The sequence below is a fragment of the Vicia villosa genome, linkage group LG2 (genome assembly GCF_029867415.1).
Source record: "Vicia villosa cultivar HV-30 ecotype Madison, WI linkage group LG2, Vvil1.0, whole genome shotgun sequence".
In the NCBI taxonomy this organism is placed as follows: domain Eukaryota; kingdom Viridiplantae; phylum Streptophyta; class Magnoliopsida; order Fabales; family Fabaceae; genus Vicia; species Vicia villosa.
Window position 1 is genome coordinate 9,801,481 of NC_081181.1, and position 21,673 is coordinate 9,823,153.

The window sequence follows — 21,673 nt, forward strand, 5'->3', positions numbered from 1 at the left end:
CACCTTCGGGGAAGGGGAAGCGTCCAGACAAGTCAAAACCAGGTTTTTGGTGATCGACTGCAAAACATTGTACAACTGCATCATCGGACGCCCAACACTGGCCGAGCTAACCGCCGTGCCCTCCACGGTCCATCTGAAGATGAAGTTCTACACGAGGACAGGGAAAGTGGCCACCATCAACGCCGACATTGAAGCTGCGAGGAGGATCTTCGATGCCTCCGTCAAAGGACTAGAGCTGATCGCCCCTCCGACCAGCTCCAACAAAAAACCAAGAGCCGAAGACAAGCATCCTCGGGAAGATCAGGTTCCAACGGCCAACGTCAGCTCAGTCGACCTCGACGCAAGGTTTACACAAGAAGAACTGAAGACCGGGGAAGAGACGCAATCAAAGGCCCCTCATCCCGTCCGGCCTTTCCCCGACGGAGATTTCGAGCTGATCCCCCTGGGAGACAACCCCGACAGAGCAGTGAAGATCGGCAAAGGCATCCCTGACCTGCCGAGGAAGCAACTTGTAGCCTGCCTTCGAGCCAATGCCGACCTGTTCGCCTGGAGCGCCGCAGAGATGCCCGGACTCGACCCTGAGGTCGCCTGCCACCACCTCTCCATCAATCCGACCGCCAAGGCCGTAGTACAACGTAGGCGTCGGCAGTCTCCCGAGAAAGCGGAGGCTGCCGAGAAAGCTGTAAAAGACCTCCTAGAGGCAAATTTTATTTCCGAGGCCAAGTATTCAACTTGGCTCTCAAACGTTGTACTTGTTAAAAAATCTAATGGAAAATGGAGAATGTGTGTTGATTATACTGATGTTAACTGGGCATGTCCAAAAGACGCCTACCCTTTACCTAATATTGATAGACTGGTCGACAACTCGGCCGGCTATAAACTGTTGTCTTTCATGGACGCTTATTCTGGTTACAACCAGATTCCCATGGCGAAATGCGACAAGCAGTGCACGGCTTTCATGACCGAATCGGGCAATTATTACTACAACGTAATGCCCTTCGGACTCAAGAACGCCGGGGCAACTTACCAGCGGATGATGAACAAGGTCTTCCGAGGAGAAATTGGCGACACGCTCGAGGTGTATATGGACGACATGATCGTCAAATCTCGAGAAGACTCCGACCACACGCTACATCTCGAGCGGGTCTTCAAGCAGGCCAGGTCCTGCAGGATGCGCTTCAATCCGGAGAAGTGTACCTTCGGAGTACGGGCAGGCAAATTCCTCGGCTTCTACTTAACAGAACGAGGAATAGAAGCCAACCCTGATAAGTGCCGAGCATTCTCAGACCTCCCTACCCCCACCAATAAAAAATTCATCCAAGTACTAAACGGAATGCTCACGGCATTATCCCGCTTCGTCGCGAAATCCGCCCAGCATGCACTTCCATTCTTTAAGCTTCTTCGGAAGGAAGCAGCTTTCGAGTGGTCCGAGGAATGCGAACAAGCATTATCCCACCTCAAACAAGTGCTCTCCAAACCCCCGGTGCTATCCCGACCAGACAGCAACGAGGTTCTCTATCTCTACTTGGCCGTTTCAGGCGAGGCGGCCAGCGCGACCCTGATCCGAGAAACGGAAGACGGGCAGAAGCCAGTGTACTTCACTAGCAAAGCCCTACAAGGGCCCGAGGTCCGTTATCAACAGATAGAAAAAATCGCACTGGCCCTAATAACGGCCGCCAGAAGACTGAGGTACTACTTCCTCGCCCACACCATCATCGTCCGGACAGACCAACCGATCAAGCAACTCCTCAGCCGACCAGACATGGCCGGGAGAATGCTGAGATGGTCCCTCGAACTGTCCGAGTTCGACATACAATACGAGGGCAGGAAAGCGTTAAAATCCCAAGCACTCGCCGACTTCGTGGCCGAGATGACGACGATCTCCAACTCCCCAACACCCACCGAGAATAAGTGGACCATCTATGTTGATGGCGCCTCAAGCCACACGGGCAGCGGAGCCGGTATCATCTTGGAGAACGACGAGGGGCTCGTCATCGAAGTATCCTTAGTCCTATCCTTCACCACATCGAACAACCAGGCCGAGTACGAAGCCCTCCTAGCAGGCCTACGCCTCGCCGAGGACGTGGGCGCTCGGGAAGTCATGATTTATACCGACTCTCAACTGGTCGCGTCCCAAGTTAGCGGCGATTACCAGGCCAAAAACGACACACTAGCCGAGTATCTATCGCTCGTCAAAGAAAAGATGAAAGGATTCACAAAGGCAGACGTCGCACACATCCCTCGGGAACACAACTCGCGGGCCGACCTTTTATCCAAGCTTGCGAGCACGAGAAAGAAGGGAGGGAACAAGTCAGTGATACAAGAAATCTTGTCCGATCCAAGCATAGGCAAAAACACGCAAGCCATACAAGTGTTTGCCATCGGAGACGACCATTGCTGGATGACCCCGGTGTACAAATACATCACGAACGGCGAGCTCCCCGACGACCCGAAGGAAGCCTCAGCCATTAAGAGGAGAGCCTGCTCGTACACAGTCATCGAAAATAAACTCTATCGACGAGGCTTCTCCGTCCCCCTCCTTAAATGCATCGACGGCTCGCAAGCACTGGAAGTACTGCAAGAGCTTCACGAGGGGATCAACGGCCAGCATCTCGGCGGTCGGTCGCTGGCGAGGAAAGCCCTCAGAGCCGGCTATTATTGGCCGACTATGCAGCAGGACGCCAAAGAGCATGTTCAGAAATGCGACAGATGTCAGCGGCATACCGACATGCACCTAGCTCCCCCCAACGAGCTTAAATCCCTCTCCTCTCCTTGGCCTTTCTCCACCTGGGGAATGGACCTCCTAGGCCCTTTCCCAGTCGGATCATACCAGAATAAGTACCTGGTGGTCGCCGTGGATTACTTCACGAAATGGATAGAGGCCGAACCTCTCGCCAAGATCACGTCTCAAAACGTGCTACGCTTCTACAAACGAAACATACTCGCTCGGTTCGGGGTGCCACAAGCTATAATCACCGACAATGGCACCCAATTCACTGACAGGAAGTTCCAAGAATTCGTGGCCAAGCTCGGCACAAAACAACACTTCACCTCAGTCGAACACCCTCAAACGAACGGGCAGGCGGAGGCAGCCAACCGAGTCATCCTCCGAGGACTGAAAAGGAGGCTCGGCGAAGCTAAAAAAGCTTGGGTCGAGGAACTACATAGTGTACTTTGGGCGTATAGAACGACGCCCTATTCGAGCACAGAAGAGACTCCTTTCAGATTAACCTACGGCACCGAAGCCGTAATCCCCGTGGAAATCCGAGAACCTTCTCGGCGCACCGAATCCCCCCTCGAGGAAGAACTTAACGACGAGGCCATGAGGGAAGAGCTCGATATGGTAGAGGAGATCCGAGCAGGATCCTCCCTCCGAGAAGCTAAACTAAAACAGCAAATAGCTCTTCGCCATAACGCCAAAGTTATAAAGCGCGAATTTGAAATCGGCGCCCTAGTGCTCCGCAGAAACATGAAAGACTCGCGCGAGGGCAAACTAGCCCCGAACTGGGAAGGCCCATACCGAGTTTATGACAAAACCGAGAATGGCGCCTACTACCTCGAGAATCTTCTCGGCGAAAAACTTGCTCGACCTTGGAACGCTGAAAAACTCAGACGTTATTACAGTTAAACATAAACTAAAACGCCCGGCACCTGGCCCAAACTCAGGTAACAGACGGGCACGGATCCACGTCGTCGGTACGGACGTGAGTATTCCACGACAGCAACTGTCGATCCCCCTCGTCAGATGGACGGACCGACCCCTCGGCGGATTCTACACATAGACCCTCCGTGGAAGTACCTGCATGGCAGAACCCCAGCTCGCGATGGGATCGTTCACGCCGCGAACGCTTGGCCACAACCGCGGTCTCGCGCTCGCTAATAGCGCACACCTGCTCTGCGCCCCCGGATCGTTCCCTACACCTCCGGGCAACCGACCAAGGCCGAGCACATTTCAATTGTTATCAATTATATTCCAAATATTCTAAATATTGAGGCAGCTCTCAGGTATGCTCGACTGCGGCATATTGCTATCAAAACAATCAAGTGTTGGAGCAAGTCCCCGGAAAACTCGAGCACAACCGGACGCCATAAAATACTGTATAAACCTGGAAGCTGGTGAACGGCAGACGAAATCCGAGCTCCCGAAAAACATACTCGTACATGGCGAAACTATCTCCATGAAAGTGAGAGCAAATGCGCTCGTCGGCGGACGGGCATACCACCTGAAAGTTCAGTTCATCGCTCGGCCCTCGTTCTTCAACTTCACGGAACGCACTGGACAGCGACTCGGTGTATCGCGATACCTCCACTTGGGGCTCCTCGGCCACCCAATCTAGGTCCACTTCAAAGTCATACTCGAACAAGGGGGTCACGGGGACATCTTCATCGGACCCGGCTTCCTCGTCGGACCCAGCTTCCTCGTCGGACCCCGGGGACACCCCCTCATCGTCACCCTCTTCTATCACTGATAGAGGTACGCTCTCGACCTCTACCACTTCGACCTCGGAGCTGCTCGCACTCGTCTTTTGAGACTCATCCCACGAGCTCGAGCTAGACCCTGAGCTTGACTCCGAGCTAGACCCTGAACCTGATTCACCTGCACGCAGAAGGAAAAAATGAATTCGACGGGTCATCAAATCCACCCTTCCACCGCGAGGCAAGTGAAAGGGTGGAACAGCGAGCAATTAAGCCACCGACCAAACCCCTTCAATGGATCAACCAAAACAGCGGCCAGGACGCTCGGGTACACCTCGGCAAATTTCAACGGGACCTCAATAAGGCCGGCAGCGTTATGGAACAAACCGATTGGAAACTTAAACATGCCGTCCGTTCCATGAATACGACGAGTTGATTCATGAAAAAGCCGGGCGGAAAACAAATAGCATCTAACATTTACATTGGTTCCCCCCGGGCATCGCATGAATAACCCGAGAAAGATACCCTACTCCGCAGCAATATGCCGACTTAGATGGCAAAAAACGGCATAAACTCATAGCTAAACTTAACATAAAAATGCAGGAAATCATTCAAAGTCCAGTAGAAACACAGTCGTACCTGATCCAGACATGATTTTGGGAAAAATCGATTGCTGGAAGAAATTCTTGAATGAGAGATTTGAAGATCGATCACAGACGCCGAGCACTTGAACAGAGGCGAAAAAATGCCCTAATGAGAAGCCTCGTTCCTTTTATAGGAGGTTTTACCCGGAATACGAAACGTCACGTCGGCTGACACAAATTCCCTAGGCGCCGCCTCCTACCCCTAGGCAATCATTACACTGCCACGTTAGCGCGTGCCCTCCATGCGCGACCTTCCGACTTTCCCCTCGAGGTGACGCTGCTCGGGGGCTGCCGGTCAGCAGAAGTAAAACTCGAAGCTCCTTCCTCGGAACTCCGACTTGGGGGGCTCCTGTTCTGGGCTGGGCCAAGATTTGGCCCACCTAGTTCCAGCCCATTAGGCTTAAAGGCCCAAACCAACCCAAGCTACTGGCAGACGATGCTTCATGCTCGTCTCGGCTTTGCCCGTTGCCGCTCTCCGGCACAGTGCTCTCCACGAGCAGGTGGATGCTCGGCACACAGCTCCCCGCGAGCATCTAACTGCCGAGGACCCTGCTCCGTGCAGTGGTCCTTCACACCCAATCCTCCGAATACTACGGAGTCCACGTGGCCCCTATAAGACCGCGTCTCCCTTGGATTCCGGAGCGGTTAACCAGGACAGAGGGCATCACGCACCTCCGATATTTCCGCCTAGGAAACCTGGCAGTCTCCTAGTTGGGCTTGGAAATCCAGTCCACTAGCGTGATCATGGCCCAGCGCTGGGGGCTATAAATACCCTCTCTCAGTAGAGGGTCAGGTACACACTTCTTTCTAACCTTTAGCTAATACTTGCGCTCCTTTGCTCGTCTACTCACTTTGGCATCGGAGTACCTTGCAGGTACACCCCCCTCCTCCTTCCTAGAAGATCCAGTCCGAGCAGCCTACGACGATTTTTCTGATCAGGTACAATCACTTTTTTTTCAAGAAAATCAAAAAATATTTTGACAAGTGTCTCACGAAAGATGAGAAAAAAGAAATTGATACTGGGTGTGGCCCACGATCTCTTAGGAAATCGGAACCATGATGATTTTCTCTGACTTCACACGTCTCGAAAAGACGTTTTAATAGGTAGCCATGATGGTAGTGGTGTCTGCACATAACTTTGAATAGTGGTGAAACTTCAAAAATACCACATGTCTCTCGAAATGAATTGAAAGTGGCATTTTAAGGCACAATTTGTTAACCGAGAAATTTTATTATGTCAACCCGACAAGAGGAAGTGGTCGGAAATTTTTGCACAAGCAAAAAACAAGGTTTTATACTTTTTGGACCATAAATAAATTCAAGGCGAAATGTCATTGTTCGACCTGCCCAATATTTGGTTTGACAATTAGCGAAGTTTCCAAAGGTTTAAAGATGATTGATTCAATGGGTCAAAGGAGATTCAATTAAGGAAATTTCAAAATCAAACCAAATAATTATATTTTTATCTTATCTAGAAGCGTCGGAGACACGTGAAAATGAATCAGAGACAAGTGAATTGTTGTCCCTTTTAACTCGTACTTACATTTTACTTAATACATTTTTCAATACAATTGTTGTCCCTTCAAATAATATATTTAAAATTAAGTGAATGCTTGTCAAAACTACAGGTAAACACCTATACTTTTAAAAAAAAATTACAATTCTATTATTTTTTTTATTATTAATTAATAAATATTAATAATTTAATTATACTATTAAATATATAAATAGAGCTATCCAGAATAACTTGTAATAATTCAAATAAACTAATATATTATCATATTTTGTTAATCAACCAAAATTTAGATGGAATACTAAAAAAATTATTGTATTATAATTTTGTAAATACTAATTCAAGTTGAATATAGCCAAAATTTAAGAAAAATTAAAACTTTAAATTTAAATAAAAAAATAAAAAATAAATGACATAATAGCAATTTAACTAATTAGGCGGCAAAATGAAATGGATTGCAATTCCAGTTTTGCCCATGAAAATGCCGGATCATTTTGCCATTCATAACAATGTCATGATCGCTTAATATAACAACTTGAAAAGCGTCGAACCACAATCGGCAAAGCGTCGAACTCTACAGCTCAAATCTCCGGGGTTGTGAGAGATGGAGTTACTTTCTTGGTGATGGATGACTTAGTCATTCAGCCTATTACTTCAGTCATTGACGTTGTTGACAAGTTCAACATCAAAGAGAATGCTGCATTCAAGGAAATGGTCGTTGATTTGGGGGTGGAAGAGGTAACTCTGTGTATTTGCACATTACATTTTGTGTGTTTCAAAGTTTCTGTATGATTCTAATATTTAATTTGTGTGTGTTTGAAAGTTTCTGCTATTGATTTTAATGTTATAATCATGATTTTAGTATTTAATTTGTTAGTTAAATTGACATGCCATTTTGTATTTTTTTTTTTGTCAGGGTTTCAAGTTGATTAGGGCTTCTATGCAAACAAAAATGGTTTTGACAACTGTTTTCCTCAGGAAGGAGATTTGATATGTAATCAATATCTTGATTTACGTTTAAGTTTTTCTCTTGCAATTCAACCCTAGAGTTCATAAAACTATTTTTGTTCTTGTTTAGTTGGTATCTGTAATATTGGATGCCTGTTATTCTGAGAAAGTGAGAGATAGTTAGAGAAATTAATGGAAATAAATAAGAATTGGATAACGAAAATCAATGTCTAATTTTCTGAATCTGAGAGAATGAATTAAGATATGTGGGGAGTGAGGCATGGTTCTAAATTGCGGTCCGCAACCGCAATTGCGGCCGCAATATTGCTGATGCGGTATCCTTCGCATCCGCATCGGACCGCAATTGCGGTGTGATTTGTAATCACATGTTCAACAACACTATAATTCACATCAAACACCTTTACCCATGTTTCTTCACATGTTTTCATCTTAACTCAACATTTGAGAACTCAAAAACTCAATTTACATGTGATTTGTAATGTAAAATATTAACATTAAGAGTTTTTTAATGGTGTATTTCAAATATCTCTCAATCAAAATTCACGCCGCAACGGCCGCAATGCGCATCGCAGTAACCGCAATGGCCACAATCGCAACCGTATCCGCGACCGCAACCACAATTTAAAACCATGGAGTGAGGACTCCTAAATTTATTGGCCACAATGGCTTCTATGTATGCTAAGTGTTATGTTACAATAAACAAGAACTTTGACAGATATCTATCCCATTGGTAGTTGTTAACAAAACTGTTAATTACTTAGCTTACTAGATGTGATTTCTCTAGGCTGCATAGCTGTTGACATGTACTATGCTTGAAGTTTACTTAATTGTAAGATTGAATGTGCTGCACTTTTTTTTGTTGATGATTTGATTTTGTTGAAGTGGAGAAATGGTGAAATTCTCATTATTTGATGAATTATTCAAGTGCTGTTGGTTCTTAGTTTGTATAATTTTCTTGTTACACATGTAATTTCCTTTATATGGATCTTTTATGCATTTACAAATGTAACATTGACTGAATATTCATATGTAACATCACTGAAAGCTACTCTTAGATATGGTATATTAAATAGTCTTGTACAAGGGCTTGGCCTTGGATTTACGTATGGGCTTGCAAAAAGTTCTCGAGCATTACAACTCTGGGCTGGAAGGTTCATGGTTACACATGGAAAAGCTCACAGTTGGGAAAGTATAACAGCTCTGTTTGCTATGATTCTAAGTGGCCTGTAAGCATCATCCCTAAGCTCTATATTTTTTTATTTGTTTTATAATTTGCTTACCATATTTGTTACTTGATTAAGGGATTAAACCAAGTGGCGACAAATTTATACTCATTTGATCAAGGGAGAATAGCTGCCTGTTGACTATTCGAGATGATGAGCTGCTCATCCTCATCTTTTGACCATGATAGAACTGATCTTCTGTACGTGCAAGGAAATATACTTTTGGAATTGTAACTTCAGTTATATTTCACTCCATGAAATCCCTATTTTAAACTGCAGTCGCTGTTAGACTCTGGACATTTATATTGTGACAAAATGAAGTCGATGTAGTCGAAATTGCAATTGTAAAATTGTTACAATGAGAGTAACCTCAAAATCTTAAATATTAAAGTCTGCAACCGTAATTGCAGGTATAATATTATAGATTTTGTAGTCTCTGCAATAACATTAACATCACAACAAACAACAATTTCGACTACACTAACTGCATTTTCTCATTTTCTATGATATAAAAGTTTGCAGCAGCATAACTGCGAACCTATAATGAGTTTAAAAAAGTAAGTAAATTGAACTAATCAAATGTGTCGGTGTGGTGTCAGACAGTGACACCGAGCATGCATTTGTTTAGATGTGTCGGTGCTACATAGTTAGTTTTGATTCAATAGATTATTTTTATGCCCTACAAGTCAGTCAAGCACTTGTTGATTGATGTATTTTGTTGTTTGGTCAACCAATTGTCTTTATGATTGACTAAGATAGTTTTGTTGTTTGGTCAACCAATTGTCTTAACAATTGACTAAGATAGTTTTGTGTTGTGTTTCACTTCTTATCGGTAGAAATTGGAATGAAACCAAACAAATAAGTTGGATCTTTGGTCATTTAAATTTTGTGTTTTTTCAATGCAGGCAAATACTGTTTTTGGTGCATTGCGTGGCTTAGAGGTAAGTATTGAATTTGCACCTTATTCATCTCATTTAAAAAAAAATGAAAAATTCTGATACATGAAAACAAAATTGAACAACTGTTGTTTTGTTGTTTTGTTGTTTTTAATAAGTGTTATGGACAAAACACAACCATAGTTTCTAAATGATTGACAAACTTGTAAATCTTTTTGAGTTATATGTGACTTATTTTATGATGATTAAGTAGACGTTCGACCAATTGTGTTCTTTTGATTATTCAACGAAAACAGTACAAATATACAAGGCACTTTGGTCAATCCGAGACAAACCAAGATTTCCTTTTCCCAGGCTCATGTTAGGTGAGCCAATATATTTTGTAAAAGAGACAAGTTTATATTTGATTTGGTTTGTTCATATGCTTTGATAAGAGGCTATTGACACAAATCTTTGGTTTCTTTGTCTTGCAGATACATCAAGACACTATTTACCAATTAATGTTATTAAGCAGATAATGGAATCTATGTCATATGCCAAATTTGTAAGAGAAATATTCCTCTTGGTTGTTTGTGACAGTTTGAAACTAAAACTGTCTCCAAAACTAGCACACCATGCTATTTTTCATGTAATAATGCTGATATGGAATGTTTTGCATTGACACATCGTAGACGAACAGTCATTTCCTCTTGAAGTACCTTCATATCCGAACTTGTGGAAAGGTTCATTCACAAAGTGGGAGCGATACACAATTGAGGATGCATATGAAATTGTCAAGTAAGAAACTCCGCGTTACATCTTTGAGTTGGCTTTATCAATCTATGGCTGATTAACACTGTTCTCCATTCATGTTTTACTTTGTCATGATATAAAGCTTTGCCAAAATGAGAGGTGAGGTATCTCCGATTCCTTTTGAAGTATCCAGTTTGTATTATTCACAGCACTTTGCAGTTTTGATCTTGCAAGATAATGTAATTTTTTCTTGGAATAAGATAATGAAAGTTTCTATTTGCATGATTTATCACATGTATAAATGTCCCTGGTCATGCAAAGTCATGGTAAAGCTTATGCCAAGCTCAGTTTTCTCTTAAGCTGATAGTTTTTTCAATTTATACTAATGTTGAAATTGAAAATGCAAAAATTATTTTTATACTCTGAGGTCTTAGTAGGTTTATAACAGGTCTTAGTAGGTTTATAACAGTTAGGACTTGCCCATGGTGGCAAGAAGCCCTGTATGGTGGTGTTATGGAGTTTTCGGTTGTATGAGAGGTCAACTCACGTGAGGTGAGAGACTCTATGATACGCTTAATGCTGGTTAAGTTATGACTTGTTCATCTCTCCTTTTAGGGAAGAAGTATTTATAGAGGCCATTGAACCTAGGTTTTCTTTGGGATTGGGAATGATAACCGCCCATTTAGTCAAAGTACTGGGCCGTTGAATCCATATTTCCTAGGGAGACGTGGATCAGCTATTGACTCTAACATCTCTCTGCCTAAAAAACATATTACTCCACGTTTCCCATAACTGGACGAATGAAAGATACTTTAGAGCGGGGCGATTCCCCTTAGAGGCGACATATGGTCGTCGCCTCCTCCGAAGACTACATCCCTCTCGCCTTTGTTACGTCTTTTGAAAATATAACACTACAAGTAGCGTGAAAGTTAATAAATAATGTATGATAATTAAGAAAAAGAATAAATATTTTATTTATATTATAAAAGAATAATTACTTTAAGACAAAAAAAAACATTTTTTATGAGAAGTATATATAATAAAATTAATTTTGCTCAAAATAGGATAATCTAAAATAAGAAGAGAACGTGCATAATTTAGATCTTTTATTTGAGAAATGTTATGTGGACATTATTTTAGGTGTCCAACACCGTATATTTAGATGGTGGAGAGATGGTTTCAATTTTTTAATAGTTTTTTTGTCTCTCTTCATGTTAAATCTATATTTATAGAATGTAATTTTATACGGTATTGATACACAGTGTTCACTTTTGGGTGTTCAAATAACACCCCTCGTTTAATTTTGGCCAAAGAGTGGCTCAAAAATCTGAGAAAACGTATATATAGTAAAATAACAAACATGCTTGTTAAGCTTCTTACATTTTCAGATTCTTCAAAAAAGACATATCCTAACTCACGTATGAATGTAACTCATCCACTCAACATTTATTCATCAATGCCTTAAAACCAAACCAAGCCATTACTCTCTCTTCCTCTCAGTTTTTTTTTCCTGCAATTCACCATGCTTGTTAAGCTTCAACCATGGGTGTTGTTGACGGTGATAACGTGTTTTTTTGGTTCGCTCTTTCCATCAAACGAAACCAACAATGGTGATTTGAAAGGGCATTTTAGGAAGAGCTGATGTAAAATTGTTGCGCATTAAAGTTTCTTACATTTTCAGTTTCTTCAAAAGAAAACATATCCAAATTCACATGTAAATGTTAACAACTCCTTCACCAAACCATTACATGTAAAAGTTAAGCTTCAACCATGGGTTGCTGCTGCTACTACAAGACATTACTCATCATTGTTTTCACATTCTTCATTTCTCAATCATTCGCAGCCAAATTCTCACTTCCTTTCATTTGGCCTCTCCCTGCTAAATTCGCATTCGGTAATGAAACTCTTTCCGTTGATCCTACACTTTCTCTCATCGGAAACAGTGCTAACTCGCCAATTCTCAAAGCCGGTTTTGATAGATTCAAAGGGATAGTGTTCAGTAACGGTTTTGTTAGAGCAGGCAAAGCTGGTTACGATGTTAACAAGTTGGATGTTGTTGTTCAGAACAAAATTGAAGAGGTAGGTTACTTTTTTTTTATATTTTTTTCTCTTGTGGTTTTCTGGATGTTTTTATTTTGCGATTTTGAGATTTTTGAGATCTTTGAAATTTTGTTGCAGCTTCATCTTGGAGTGGATGAAAGCTATAATTTGTTGATTTCAAAAGCAACAGGTTCCGGCAAAGTGATCATTGAGGTTTGGTTTTGTTGTTGAATTCTAATGTCTGATGGTGATGTTTTTGTCTATTGTTTTGTGAATCTCAAGTGTTGTTTACTATGAATCACTAACATGGACACATCTATAACAATTTCAACTAGTCAAATGCTAGTGACACCGAGCGTGCTCTTTCAGATGTGTCGGTGCTACATATGGTGCTACATATTTAGTTTTGATTCAATAGATTATTTTTATGGCCAAGAACAAGTCAATCAAGCACTTGTTGATTGTGATGTGTTTTGTTGTTTGGTCAACCAATTGTCTTTAATATTGACTAAGACAGTTTTGTTGTGTTTCACTTCTTATTGGTGGAAATTGGAATGGAACCAAACAAATCAATTGGAACTTTGATCATTTAATTTGTGTTTTTTTAATGCAGGCAAATACCGTTTTTGGTGCATTGCGTGGATTAGAGGTAAGTAATGAGTGTTATGGACAAAACACATAAGATAGTTTCTAAATGATTAACAAACTTGTTAATCCTTTTGTGTTATATGTGTCTTATTTCTTACATTCTTCTTTTTACGTAGACGTTCAGCCAATTGTGTTCTTTTGATTATTCAACGAAAACGGTACAAATATACAAGGCACCTTGGTCCATCCGAGACAAACCAAGATTTCCTTTTCGCGGTCTCATGTTAGGTGAGCTAATATATTTCATAAAAGAGATGAGTTTATATTTTATATGGTTTGTTCATATGCTTTGATAACAAGCTATTGACACAATTCTTTGGTTTCTTTGTGTTGCAGATACATCAAGACACTATTTCCCAGTTAATGTTATTAAGCAGATAATTGAATCTATGTCATATGCCAAACTTGTAAGACAAATATCATGAGTTCATTTATACTTTCCTATTGGTTGTTTGAAACCATGCTCTTTTTCATGTAATGCTGATATGGAATGTTTTACATGGCAGAATGTTTTACATTGGCACATTGTAGACGAACAGTCATTTCCTCTTGAAGTACCTTCCTATCCGAACTTGTGGCAAGGTTCATACTCAAATTCGGAACGATACACAGTTGAGGATGCATATGAAATTGTCAAGTAAGATACTCCGTGTTATGTCTTTCAGTTGGCTTTCTCAATCTATTGCTGACTAACACTGTTCTCTTTTCCTGTTTTACTTTGTCATAATATAAAGCTTTGCCAAAATGAGAGGTAAGGAATCTCAAAATTCTTTTGAAGTTTCCTTTTCGTATTATTCACAGGAGCACTTTGCAGTTTTGATTTTGCAAGATAATGGAAGTTTCTATTTGCATGATTTATCACAGGTATAAATATAATGGCTGAAATAGATGTTCCTGGTCATACAAAGTCATGGTAAAGCTTATGCAATGCTCAATTTTCTCTTAAGCTGATAGTCTTTTCAGTTTATACTAAGTTTACCTATGTAATGTTTTAAGGTTGTTATATTTTGTTTCTGTTTAGGGGTATTGGATATCCAGATGTTTGGCCATCGCCCTCGTGTAAGAGCCCACTCGATGTTTCAAAGGAGTCTACCTTTGATGTCCTTTCTGGCATTATGACAGGTTAAGTTCCTATAAAACATGCATCGATTTCCGAATGTGCATACTTACCTTACTATGTACACTGACCTTATAAATAAATTTTTGCTGTTCTACTTTTCTAACTATTTTCTTCTAAATTTATAGATATGAGAAAAATATTCCCCTTTGAACTATTTCACTTGGGTGCTGATGAAGTGAATACAGGTTGGTATGCATGACTTTCTTAACTAAATCTTTAATTTGTTTACCAAAGTCCTAAGAATCATTTTTATTATTAGGACAACCGAACAGATAATCATAATTTATAAGAAACCGCTGTTTATTTTGACAGATTGCTGGACCAATACTTCTCGTGTGAATAAGTGGTACAAATTTTAATCTTTTATGCTCTTTCATTGCATTCTAGGTGGGTTTTTTTATTGGCTAGAGCTGTAAATTTACAATGGAAACTCAAATTTTATTGAAATGTGAACCTCGACATAGAAAGTCATTTTCCCCCGTATCCCGTGGTCAAAGAAAGTTAACCGTCAAAATAAATAAATTTGATTATTGTCATGCATCTAGCAAAATATTCAGACGCAACTTTATCTCAAATGCAGGCTTCAGAGTCGCAACATGACTGCTAAAGATGCTTACGAATATTTTGTATTGAAGGCACAAAACATGGCTCTTTCGAAAAATTGGACTCCTGTGAACTGGTATCATTTATGGATCTAATCTAATGATGCTTATGAATATTGAGCAATAATTAGAGCTATACTATTTATATGCGACCTTTTTATGTAACTTATCAGGGAAGAAACCTTCAATGCGTTTCCGGAAAAGCTCCACCCGCAAACTATAGTGCATAATTGGTGAGTTCTCGTTTGTGTAGTTTTATTTTGGCCCAAATCTCAAACGACTCAGTCCTAAAGTATTTTAAGTAATTATTTCTATAGGTGGAGCTCCGGTGTTTGCCCGAAGGTTGTTGCAAAAGGCTTGAGGTGTATTTTCAGTAACCAACGTGTATGGTATCTTGACCACGTAGATGTACCTTGGGATGTTGTCTATAACGCCGACCCACTAGAAGGAATATACAATGCTTCCGAACAAAAACTTGTGCTTGGAGGAGAAGTTTGCATGTGGGGTGAGGAAGCTGATACATCAGATGTTCAGCAAACAATATGGCCTCGAGCTGCAGCAGCAGCAGGTTAGTTGTCTTACTAATCCAAAGACGTTACTATGATGTAATGACACAAACATAGACATCAGACACGATACTATTACCAACACGTAGACATTGACAAAATTAAAGTCATTATATGTAACCGCACGTGTTAGTGTCATGTTGATGTCAGACACCTTAAGTTTTGAAAATATGAAAAATTAACAGTTAATTGCATGTTTCAAACAGAGCGTTTGTGGAGTCCGAGACAATATACTACAGTCTTAACTGCATCATCGCGACTCCAATACTTCAGATGTCTGTTGAATAGAAGAGGTGTTCCAGCTGCTCCTGTCACAAATTTTCATGCTAGAACTCCTCCTACTGGACCAGGTTCATGCTTTGAGCAATAAGTTTAGCAATTTTGTACTGTCTAATGATGTTGTAAGTTATTATTGTATTCAATTCAATAGTAAGAAGAAATTTTTGGCCTAGTTTAAATAGATAATGAACAATGATACCTATGTTTAACTTCGATGAAAAACATAGATGTTGACACCATAATACCTGCATGGAATTGCCCATATTTTTGGCCTTCATTGAAATTTTCCTCAATGACATCACTCCTTAATGACTTCTTGAACATAGACAAAGTATTTCTTTCTATTCAAAATTCTCATACCTAGAGCCGAATTTTCAAGAATTAGTACAGAGCAATTGGAAATTTTTGCTCTGGATAGAGAGCTATAAAATTTGTTACAAATTAATACATGAAAGAGATGATTTCAAACAAGTTGTATGGTAGAGTCATGTTCAATTATAGTATATGGAAAAGATCAGTAGATATAGTGTCATATATTCATTGCAAAAACAATAGCATCTAGGTATTTTTATAGAGCTAAATCAATTTCTTTGAGAGACTCTGAAGAGGACGTGGCACTGTTGGCGATGGTGAAATGATGTGGTTGAAAACTTCGTATGCTCAGACAGAATTTTGAATAGTTTGAATCAAATAGTGTATTGAATTTTCCATATCAAGAGTGATTTTGATGAAATTTGTGATGTTAGAAACGAAGAAAACATGGTCTATGAGAGAGATGGTGGTTTTTGTACTAGGTTCGGATGTGCATTTAGGAGAAAGAAAAGGCTGCTGATAAGAATAAATATCGTAATTTTTTTTTTCTCTCTGAAACGACACTCATTTTGAAACGAAGGGAGTATTCAAAGTTGTTGTATACACTCTCTCTATTGCTTCTCCTGAAAAACAGTGTCACATGACAGAAAATATAGGTAATCTTACATCTTATTACAATACAAAAAATGATATTACTGTTGAAAGTTGTCATAATATGTAAGTTATTGGTTGTGGTAAACAATTCCTTCATGCACCTAAATGGATCAAAAATATTGTTTATGGGAGAAATATTACCATTGACAATAATGTTTATGTTGAACTTGATCCTTTTGGTTTTTTTTATGAAGGATTTTGAGAGAGATACCTTTAGTGATATGCAACAACCTTGTTTACCTTTATTCTCTCACCACATGATCATACAATTGAAGCTCAATACCTTCCATATTTGTTGCTTTATACATTGTATTCAAGAGCTTTAATTTTGAAGGGTCATGTTAAGGATACTATAATTAGAAAAAGTTAAATATAATTAAATACATTAAAGTCATATTTAAAGTTTCGATACATTAAATGTACAAGTTCAAAGAAATTTTTTCTATAAATAACTCATTAACTTGTGCCATTGGGGCACATGTTAGCTTTTCCCAATTTAATTTGAATTCTTTTCATCGAAACAATTTTATCTTATGTAATGTTTCAGGACAATTTTGTTTTTGTTAGTCTTGTCAACTTGAAAAACAAATAAAATTAACTTTTTATTGTCATCTACATTGTTATCTTTTGATATTGTGCATAGGAATCTTTGGACATCACCGACTCTTAGTTCCAATAATCATCGCTATTATATTTTATTCCATGATAATTTTACCATTTTTTGTGGACTTTTCCCTAACAAACAAATCTCAAGTTCGCTTCATTTTTCTCCAATTTTGCAATATCACATTAGAACACAATCTGAAAAATGTATTTAATGTTTTCAAAGTGATAACTACAAGGAGTATAATAAGTTTCTTTTTCATAAATTTTGTGAGAAAAATTAAAATTGAATGATGTATAGGCTTTTATGTATAGGCTTTTGTGAGAAAAAAAAGGGAAGGAAATTACATTAAATAGAGAGTAATAGAGTAATAGGAAGATTAACAACCCCAAGTTTGATTCTCTAAAACAAGATTTAAGGGTAACTGTTTCAAGTGAGATCACAACAAAGGAGAAATTGGTCCAAAACTCACGGAAGATTTCCACAATATAACTATAGTCTATAGTCTTAAGTTAACAGAATAAAGATTTAACACCAAGTGGTTATATAGCAAAGTTGCCAGAAGAAAGCCATGCATACCGACCTGTATCTCTTGGTTTTTCAATCTATCAAACAGGATAAAACACACAATCAGAAATTATAGAAGAACTAATGTTGGGTTCCTTGCATCCAATCCACAAATTTAATTCGACATGACGTTGTAGTAACATCATCAATCTTCAGAATCAACAGCCTCGTTGTCCAGAAACACATCCGTAAAAACAGTTGTTGAGCCTCTCATGCAAGCTTTGATGAAATTAGTAGCCTAATACCAAACAATCAGAAAAATCAATTGATGATATTATTATTAATAAGTAATAACATAATAGTATAATACAAAATATAATAATGTATTATAATCAATAGTTACCTTTACTTTAGTCATGATAACTACTCTTTCTTCCTTACCCTCAGGATTTAAATCAAAGTTTAGATCATACAGAAACAAGCGATCATATCTCTTAATAGTAAGATCATCATTTATCAGGTAATAATAACCTAAATCTTTCTTCACGTAGCCAGAGTAGATTGAAGGATTAGTAGAGGCTGAACCATTTCCACCTTCCAAAAGGATGAACATGTGGTAGGATTTGTAAATGCTAACAGGAAGTTTACATTTCACATCTAGATTGGTGATACTCTTAAGGATGTTTCCATACAGCCCAGCTTCGGAATCACTCACAATTTTGATGGAATCCAAAACTGATAAGCTGAGTATATCGAATATGAAATCTACCACTTCTTTGTTGGCCTGAGCGTACAACACTTTATTGCTTCTCTTATTTATCACAAGATACATCTTCAGCTCCGAGAGTGAATCAAAGTGAGGAAGACTGTACGTAGACGGTTGCGAAGAAGTTTCAGACGTCATTGGAAAAATGTAAACCCTAATTTTTCTGGTAGTGAAAATGAGAGAGACACTAAAAAGATGCAGAGTTACGTAGAAGAAGAGAGGAGGTGTTTTTTTGTGTTCCTGTTTATGCCCTTAACTCCACATTTTATCTCGTTACTTTTTTATTTTTATATTATATTTAGAAAAATCAATAACAATACAATATTATTTAAAGTTATTTAAAGTTAATATTATTTAAAGTAAGTGTTTCTTTTATTATAAAAGTAATGTCAATATGTGCGTAGTTTTTTTTTTTTTTAAGTGTACATCCATTTTTTTAACAAAATAAATTTTATTATTCCATGTATAAGAGAATATATTTATATTTTATGAAAAATAAGCAGTTAAAAGAATTAATTATTAATTTAATTTAAATAAAAATAATTAATTTAATTTGAATGAAAATATTATTTAATATAAGAATATTATAGTTTTCTTAAAAACAAGCAACACTTAGTTCAATTTTAATTTGTTGATTATTTACATGCATGCTTGGTAGTTAATAAAAAAAGGAGTCCACGACTTGAACAAAAAAATAGGATTTGACTGTTTGCATGTTAGAATTTTTTTCGCTAATCAATTCCAACTTATTATTCCTTTAATCTCTCCCTAATTCATGATAATTCATGGCCACCAGTTGCTCAAAATTTGACAAGTTCTATGCTCTCAAACTATACCCTCAAAATTTATTTTCGTAATTTATTAGGTATTTGTAGCACATTAGGGTTTTAGTTTTTAACCTAGGCATATTTCAAGATGGCTTCAAATTTCAAACTTACCATGAAACTTCTCATAGACACCAAAAACAAACAAGTTTTGTTTGCTGAAGCATCAAAACCTGTAGTAGACCTTCTTTTTTCCCTTCTATCCTTGAAATTGGGTACCGTAGTAAACCTCCTAGGCAATACCGACTGTACCTTAAACAATGTGCATCGAAGTGTCGAAAAACTCGACGAAAAATTCATGCTTCCACAACAAAATAAGGACCTTCTCTTAAATCCAATCTCTTCAAATGAATTCTATATGCTTTATCTTGCAATCTACACCAATGGCAAACTTTCAACTTAAAATGAATTTGTGAAAGATGATGTAACGTTTTTGGTGATGGATGATTTGGTTATTCAGCCCTTAGTTTCATCTATTTCAATGATTCTCTTACTTCAACGCTTCAATATCAAAGAGGTTGATGTCTTGGAAGAGAAGGTTGTGGAATTGGGGATGAAAGAGGTAATTAATTAGTATTTTCATTTATATTTTTTATTAAGTATTTATTTTGTTACATTGACAAGAATTTTATATTTTTGTAATAGGGTATCAAGTTGCTTAAAGCTTCCCTGTTATCGAAATCAAAGATGGTCTTGACTGATGTTTTTCTAAGAAATATGGATATATGACCAATGATGTGGCGGCTCAATTTTTTACATGCACAATGTTAAGATGATTAGTATTTCTGTTAAGGTACTTAATTTGTTTGCTATGATTTATGTTCTATTGTTAGTGATTTATATTGAGAAGATGTCAATATATGTTTCCTTCAACAATAAAAAACAACATAATAATGCTCATACAGCAAGTACACAACACTACACTTAACAACACGTCACGATATTATCAACACATTTTTCATCTATTCATCATTCGTTAAATATTTCACAAAATATATTAAATTAAATTTTAATCATCAATTACATTAAAACAATCCCAAAATGTAGTTAATCGTAGTCAAACAACTAAAAAACTCAGGAAATCGACAATTATAATTTTCGTATAAACAACTCCCATATAAATAACTAAGACATCTATAACAAATAATGCATTATCAAATAATTCAATGTTAATACATCAAATTCAGTCTCTTATGGCATCAACATGAGATAGCAGTACACATTAACTTTCCAACATTTTGAATTGCACGTCAAGCGGAGTTAAGGAACCCCAGTTACGACATTTTCAAGCAACATTCTGCTGTCAGTTTCGCCGCGCGAGAATCTTGCTCTCCAGACGAGGTTTTGAATCTAGAACCCCCTTTTTCCTGCACAACTCGCTAGGTAAGCCTCTGGAGTCGCCAAGCGAAAATGCTCGAACTTACACAGCTTAAAATTCGATTTTTCTCCAATGGAAGCCTTCAAGACCTCCGATTTCGATTCCGTAAAAAGCCTTGGTCTCAGAATTCAACATACAACAATTATCTAATAATGAAAATAAAAAATTCATACATTTACACATTTAATCCATCATTCCCTCAAAATCAATTTTTCCCAATATCTTCAAAACCCCTAACAATAGTGGACAACATATCAATAATCAAAAACATAATCATCACACTTATAGGTACACGAAATTCATCATCATTGACAACATGTAACATCCAAACATAATCAAAATTTCAGATTTAAGCAAAATTCCAAATGCCCTATTTAAGGTTAAAGACTCTTCATTCTACCCCTCATGCATATACTCATTATTGAATCAATTCTCCCCTTACTTGATTATCCTAGCAGCAGTTGAATGATCTCGGTTTAACATTCTCTTCTCCCTCAATCTCTAGCCTTCTCTTGAACTATTATCCTCTCTATCTTATTTTTCTATTTTCACCTACTGTAAAAAAATCTCTTATAATATCTAACTTTCCTTCTTATAATATTAAAAATTCCTAAATTGCATTTCTCCCTTCTACCTCCACTTACTCCCAAAATTCCAACTTCATGTTTCCTCTTCTATTTTCTATTTTATTTTTATTCTACTCTTTTTATTTTAATATTAATAATAAAATAATAAAATATAGCAATAATATACTACTCCCCGCATTATTTAATTTAATTACTAATAATACTCTTATTTTAACCATTCCGAACAACTCTCACAAGTATTTTATTCTTCACACATTCCACAATTACTCAATACACCCCACATAACATAAAATAATTATTCATTTATTTCAAATAAAATATGTAGAACCATATAAACACATAAAATAATATAAATAAATAATTAAGCAAAAATTGGATTGTTACAGTGAATAT

General features: G+C 38.2%; 2 protein-coding genes across 2 annotated transcripts; one reads left to right on the forward strand and one right to left on the reverse strand.

Moving 5' to 3' along the window:
* Positions 1-7,099: 7,099 nt before the first annotated feature.
* On the forward strand, positions 7,100-15,820 carry LOC131649078 (beta-hexosaminidase 1-like). The gene is made up of 23 exons (XM_058918823.1): positions 7,100-7,311; positions 7,490-7,567; positions 8,616-8,768; positions 8,844-8,965; positions 9,671-9,706; positions 9,958-10,026; positions 10,135-10,205; positions 10,333-10,438; positions 12,237-12,472; positions 12,572-12,646; positions 13,047-13,082; positions 13,198-13,309; positions 13,418-13,488; positions 13,588-13,718; positions 13,816-13,832; positions 13,946-13,994; positions 14,103-14,203; positions 14,327-14,386; positions 14,514-14,547; positions 14,782-14,880; positions 14,977-15,036; positions 15,121-15,371; positions 15,576-15,820. The coding sequence occupies exons 4-23, from the start codon at positions 8,947-8,949 to the stop codon at positions 15,737-15,739; spliced, it is 1,797 nt and encodes a 598-aa protein (XP_058774806.1). The 5' UTR covers positions 7,100-7,311; positions 7,490-7,567; positions 8,616-8,768; positions 8,844-8,946; the 3' UTR covers positions 15,740-15,820.
* Positions 15,821-17,278: 1,458 nt separating this feature from the next.
* On the reverse strand, positions 17,279-18,714 carry LOC131649079 (uncharacterized). The gene is made up of 2 exons (XM_058918824.1): positions 18,129-18,714; positions 17,279-18,023 (listed from the first exon to the last, which is right to left on the reverse strand). Exons 1-2 carry the CDS (start codon positions 18,627-18,629, stop codon positions 17,931-17,933), a joined length of 594 nt encoding a protein of 197 aa, XP_058774807.1. The 5' UTR covers positions 18,630-18,714; the 3' UTR covers positions 17,279-17,930.
* Positions 18,715-21,673: the final 2,959 nt, after the last annotated feature.

What these genes read in the sequence shown, in the direction of transcription:
- LOC131649079 (XM_058918824.1), bottom strand. Translation starts at nt 18,629, where the DNA reads ATGACGTCTGAAACTTCTTCGCAACCGTCTACGTACAGTCTTCCTCAC. An exon ending in TTATCATGACTAAAGTAAAG is followed by an intron (nt 18,024 to 18,128) that starts GTAACTATTGAT and finishes GTTTGGTATTAG; the next exon opens with GCTACTAATTTCATCAAAGC.
- LOC131649078 (XM_058918823.1), top strand. An exon ending in CCTTTCTGGCATTATGACAG is followed by an intron (nt 14,204 to 14,326) that starts GTTAAGTTCCTA and finishes CTAAATTTATAG; the next exon opens with ATATGAGAAAAATATTCCCC. An exon ending in CAAACTATAGTGCATAATTG is followed by an intron (nt 15,037 to 15,120) that starts GTGAGTTCTCGT and finishes TTATTTCTATAG; the next exon opens with GTGGAGCTCCGGTGTTTGCC.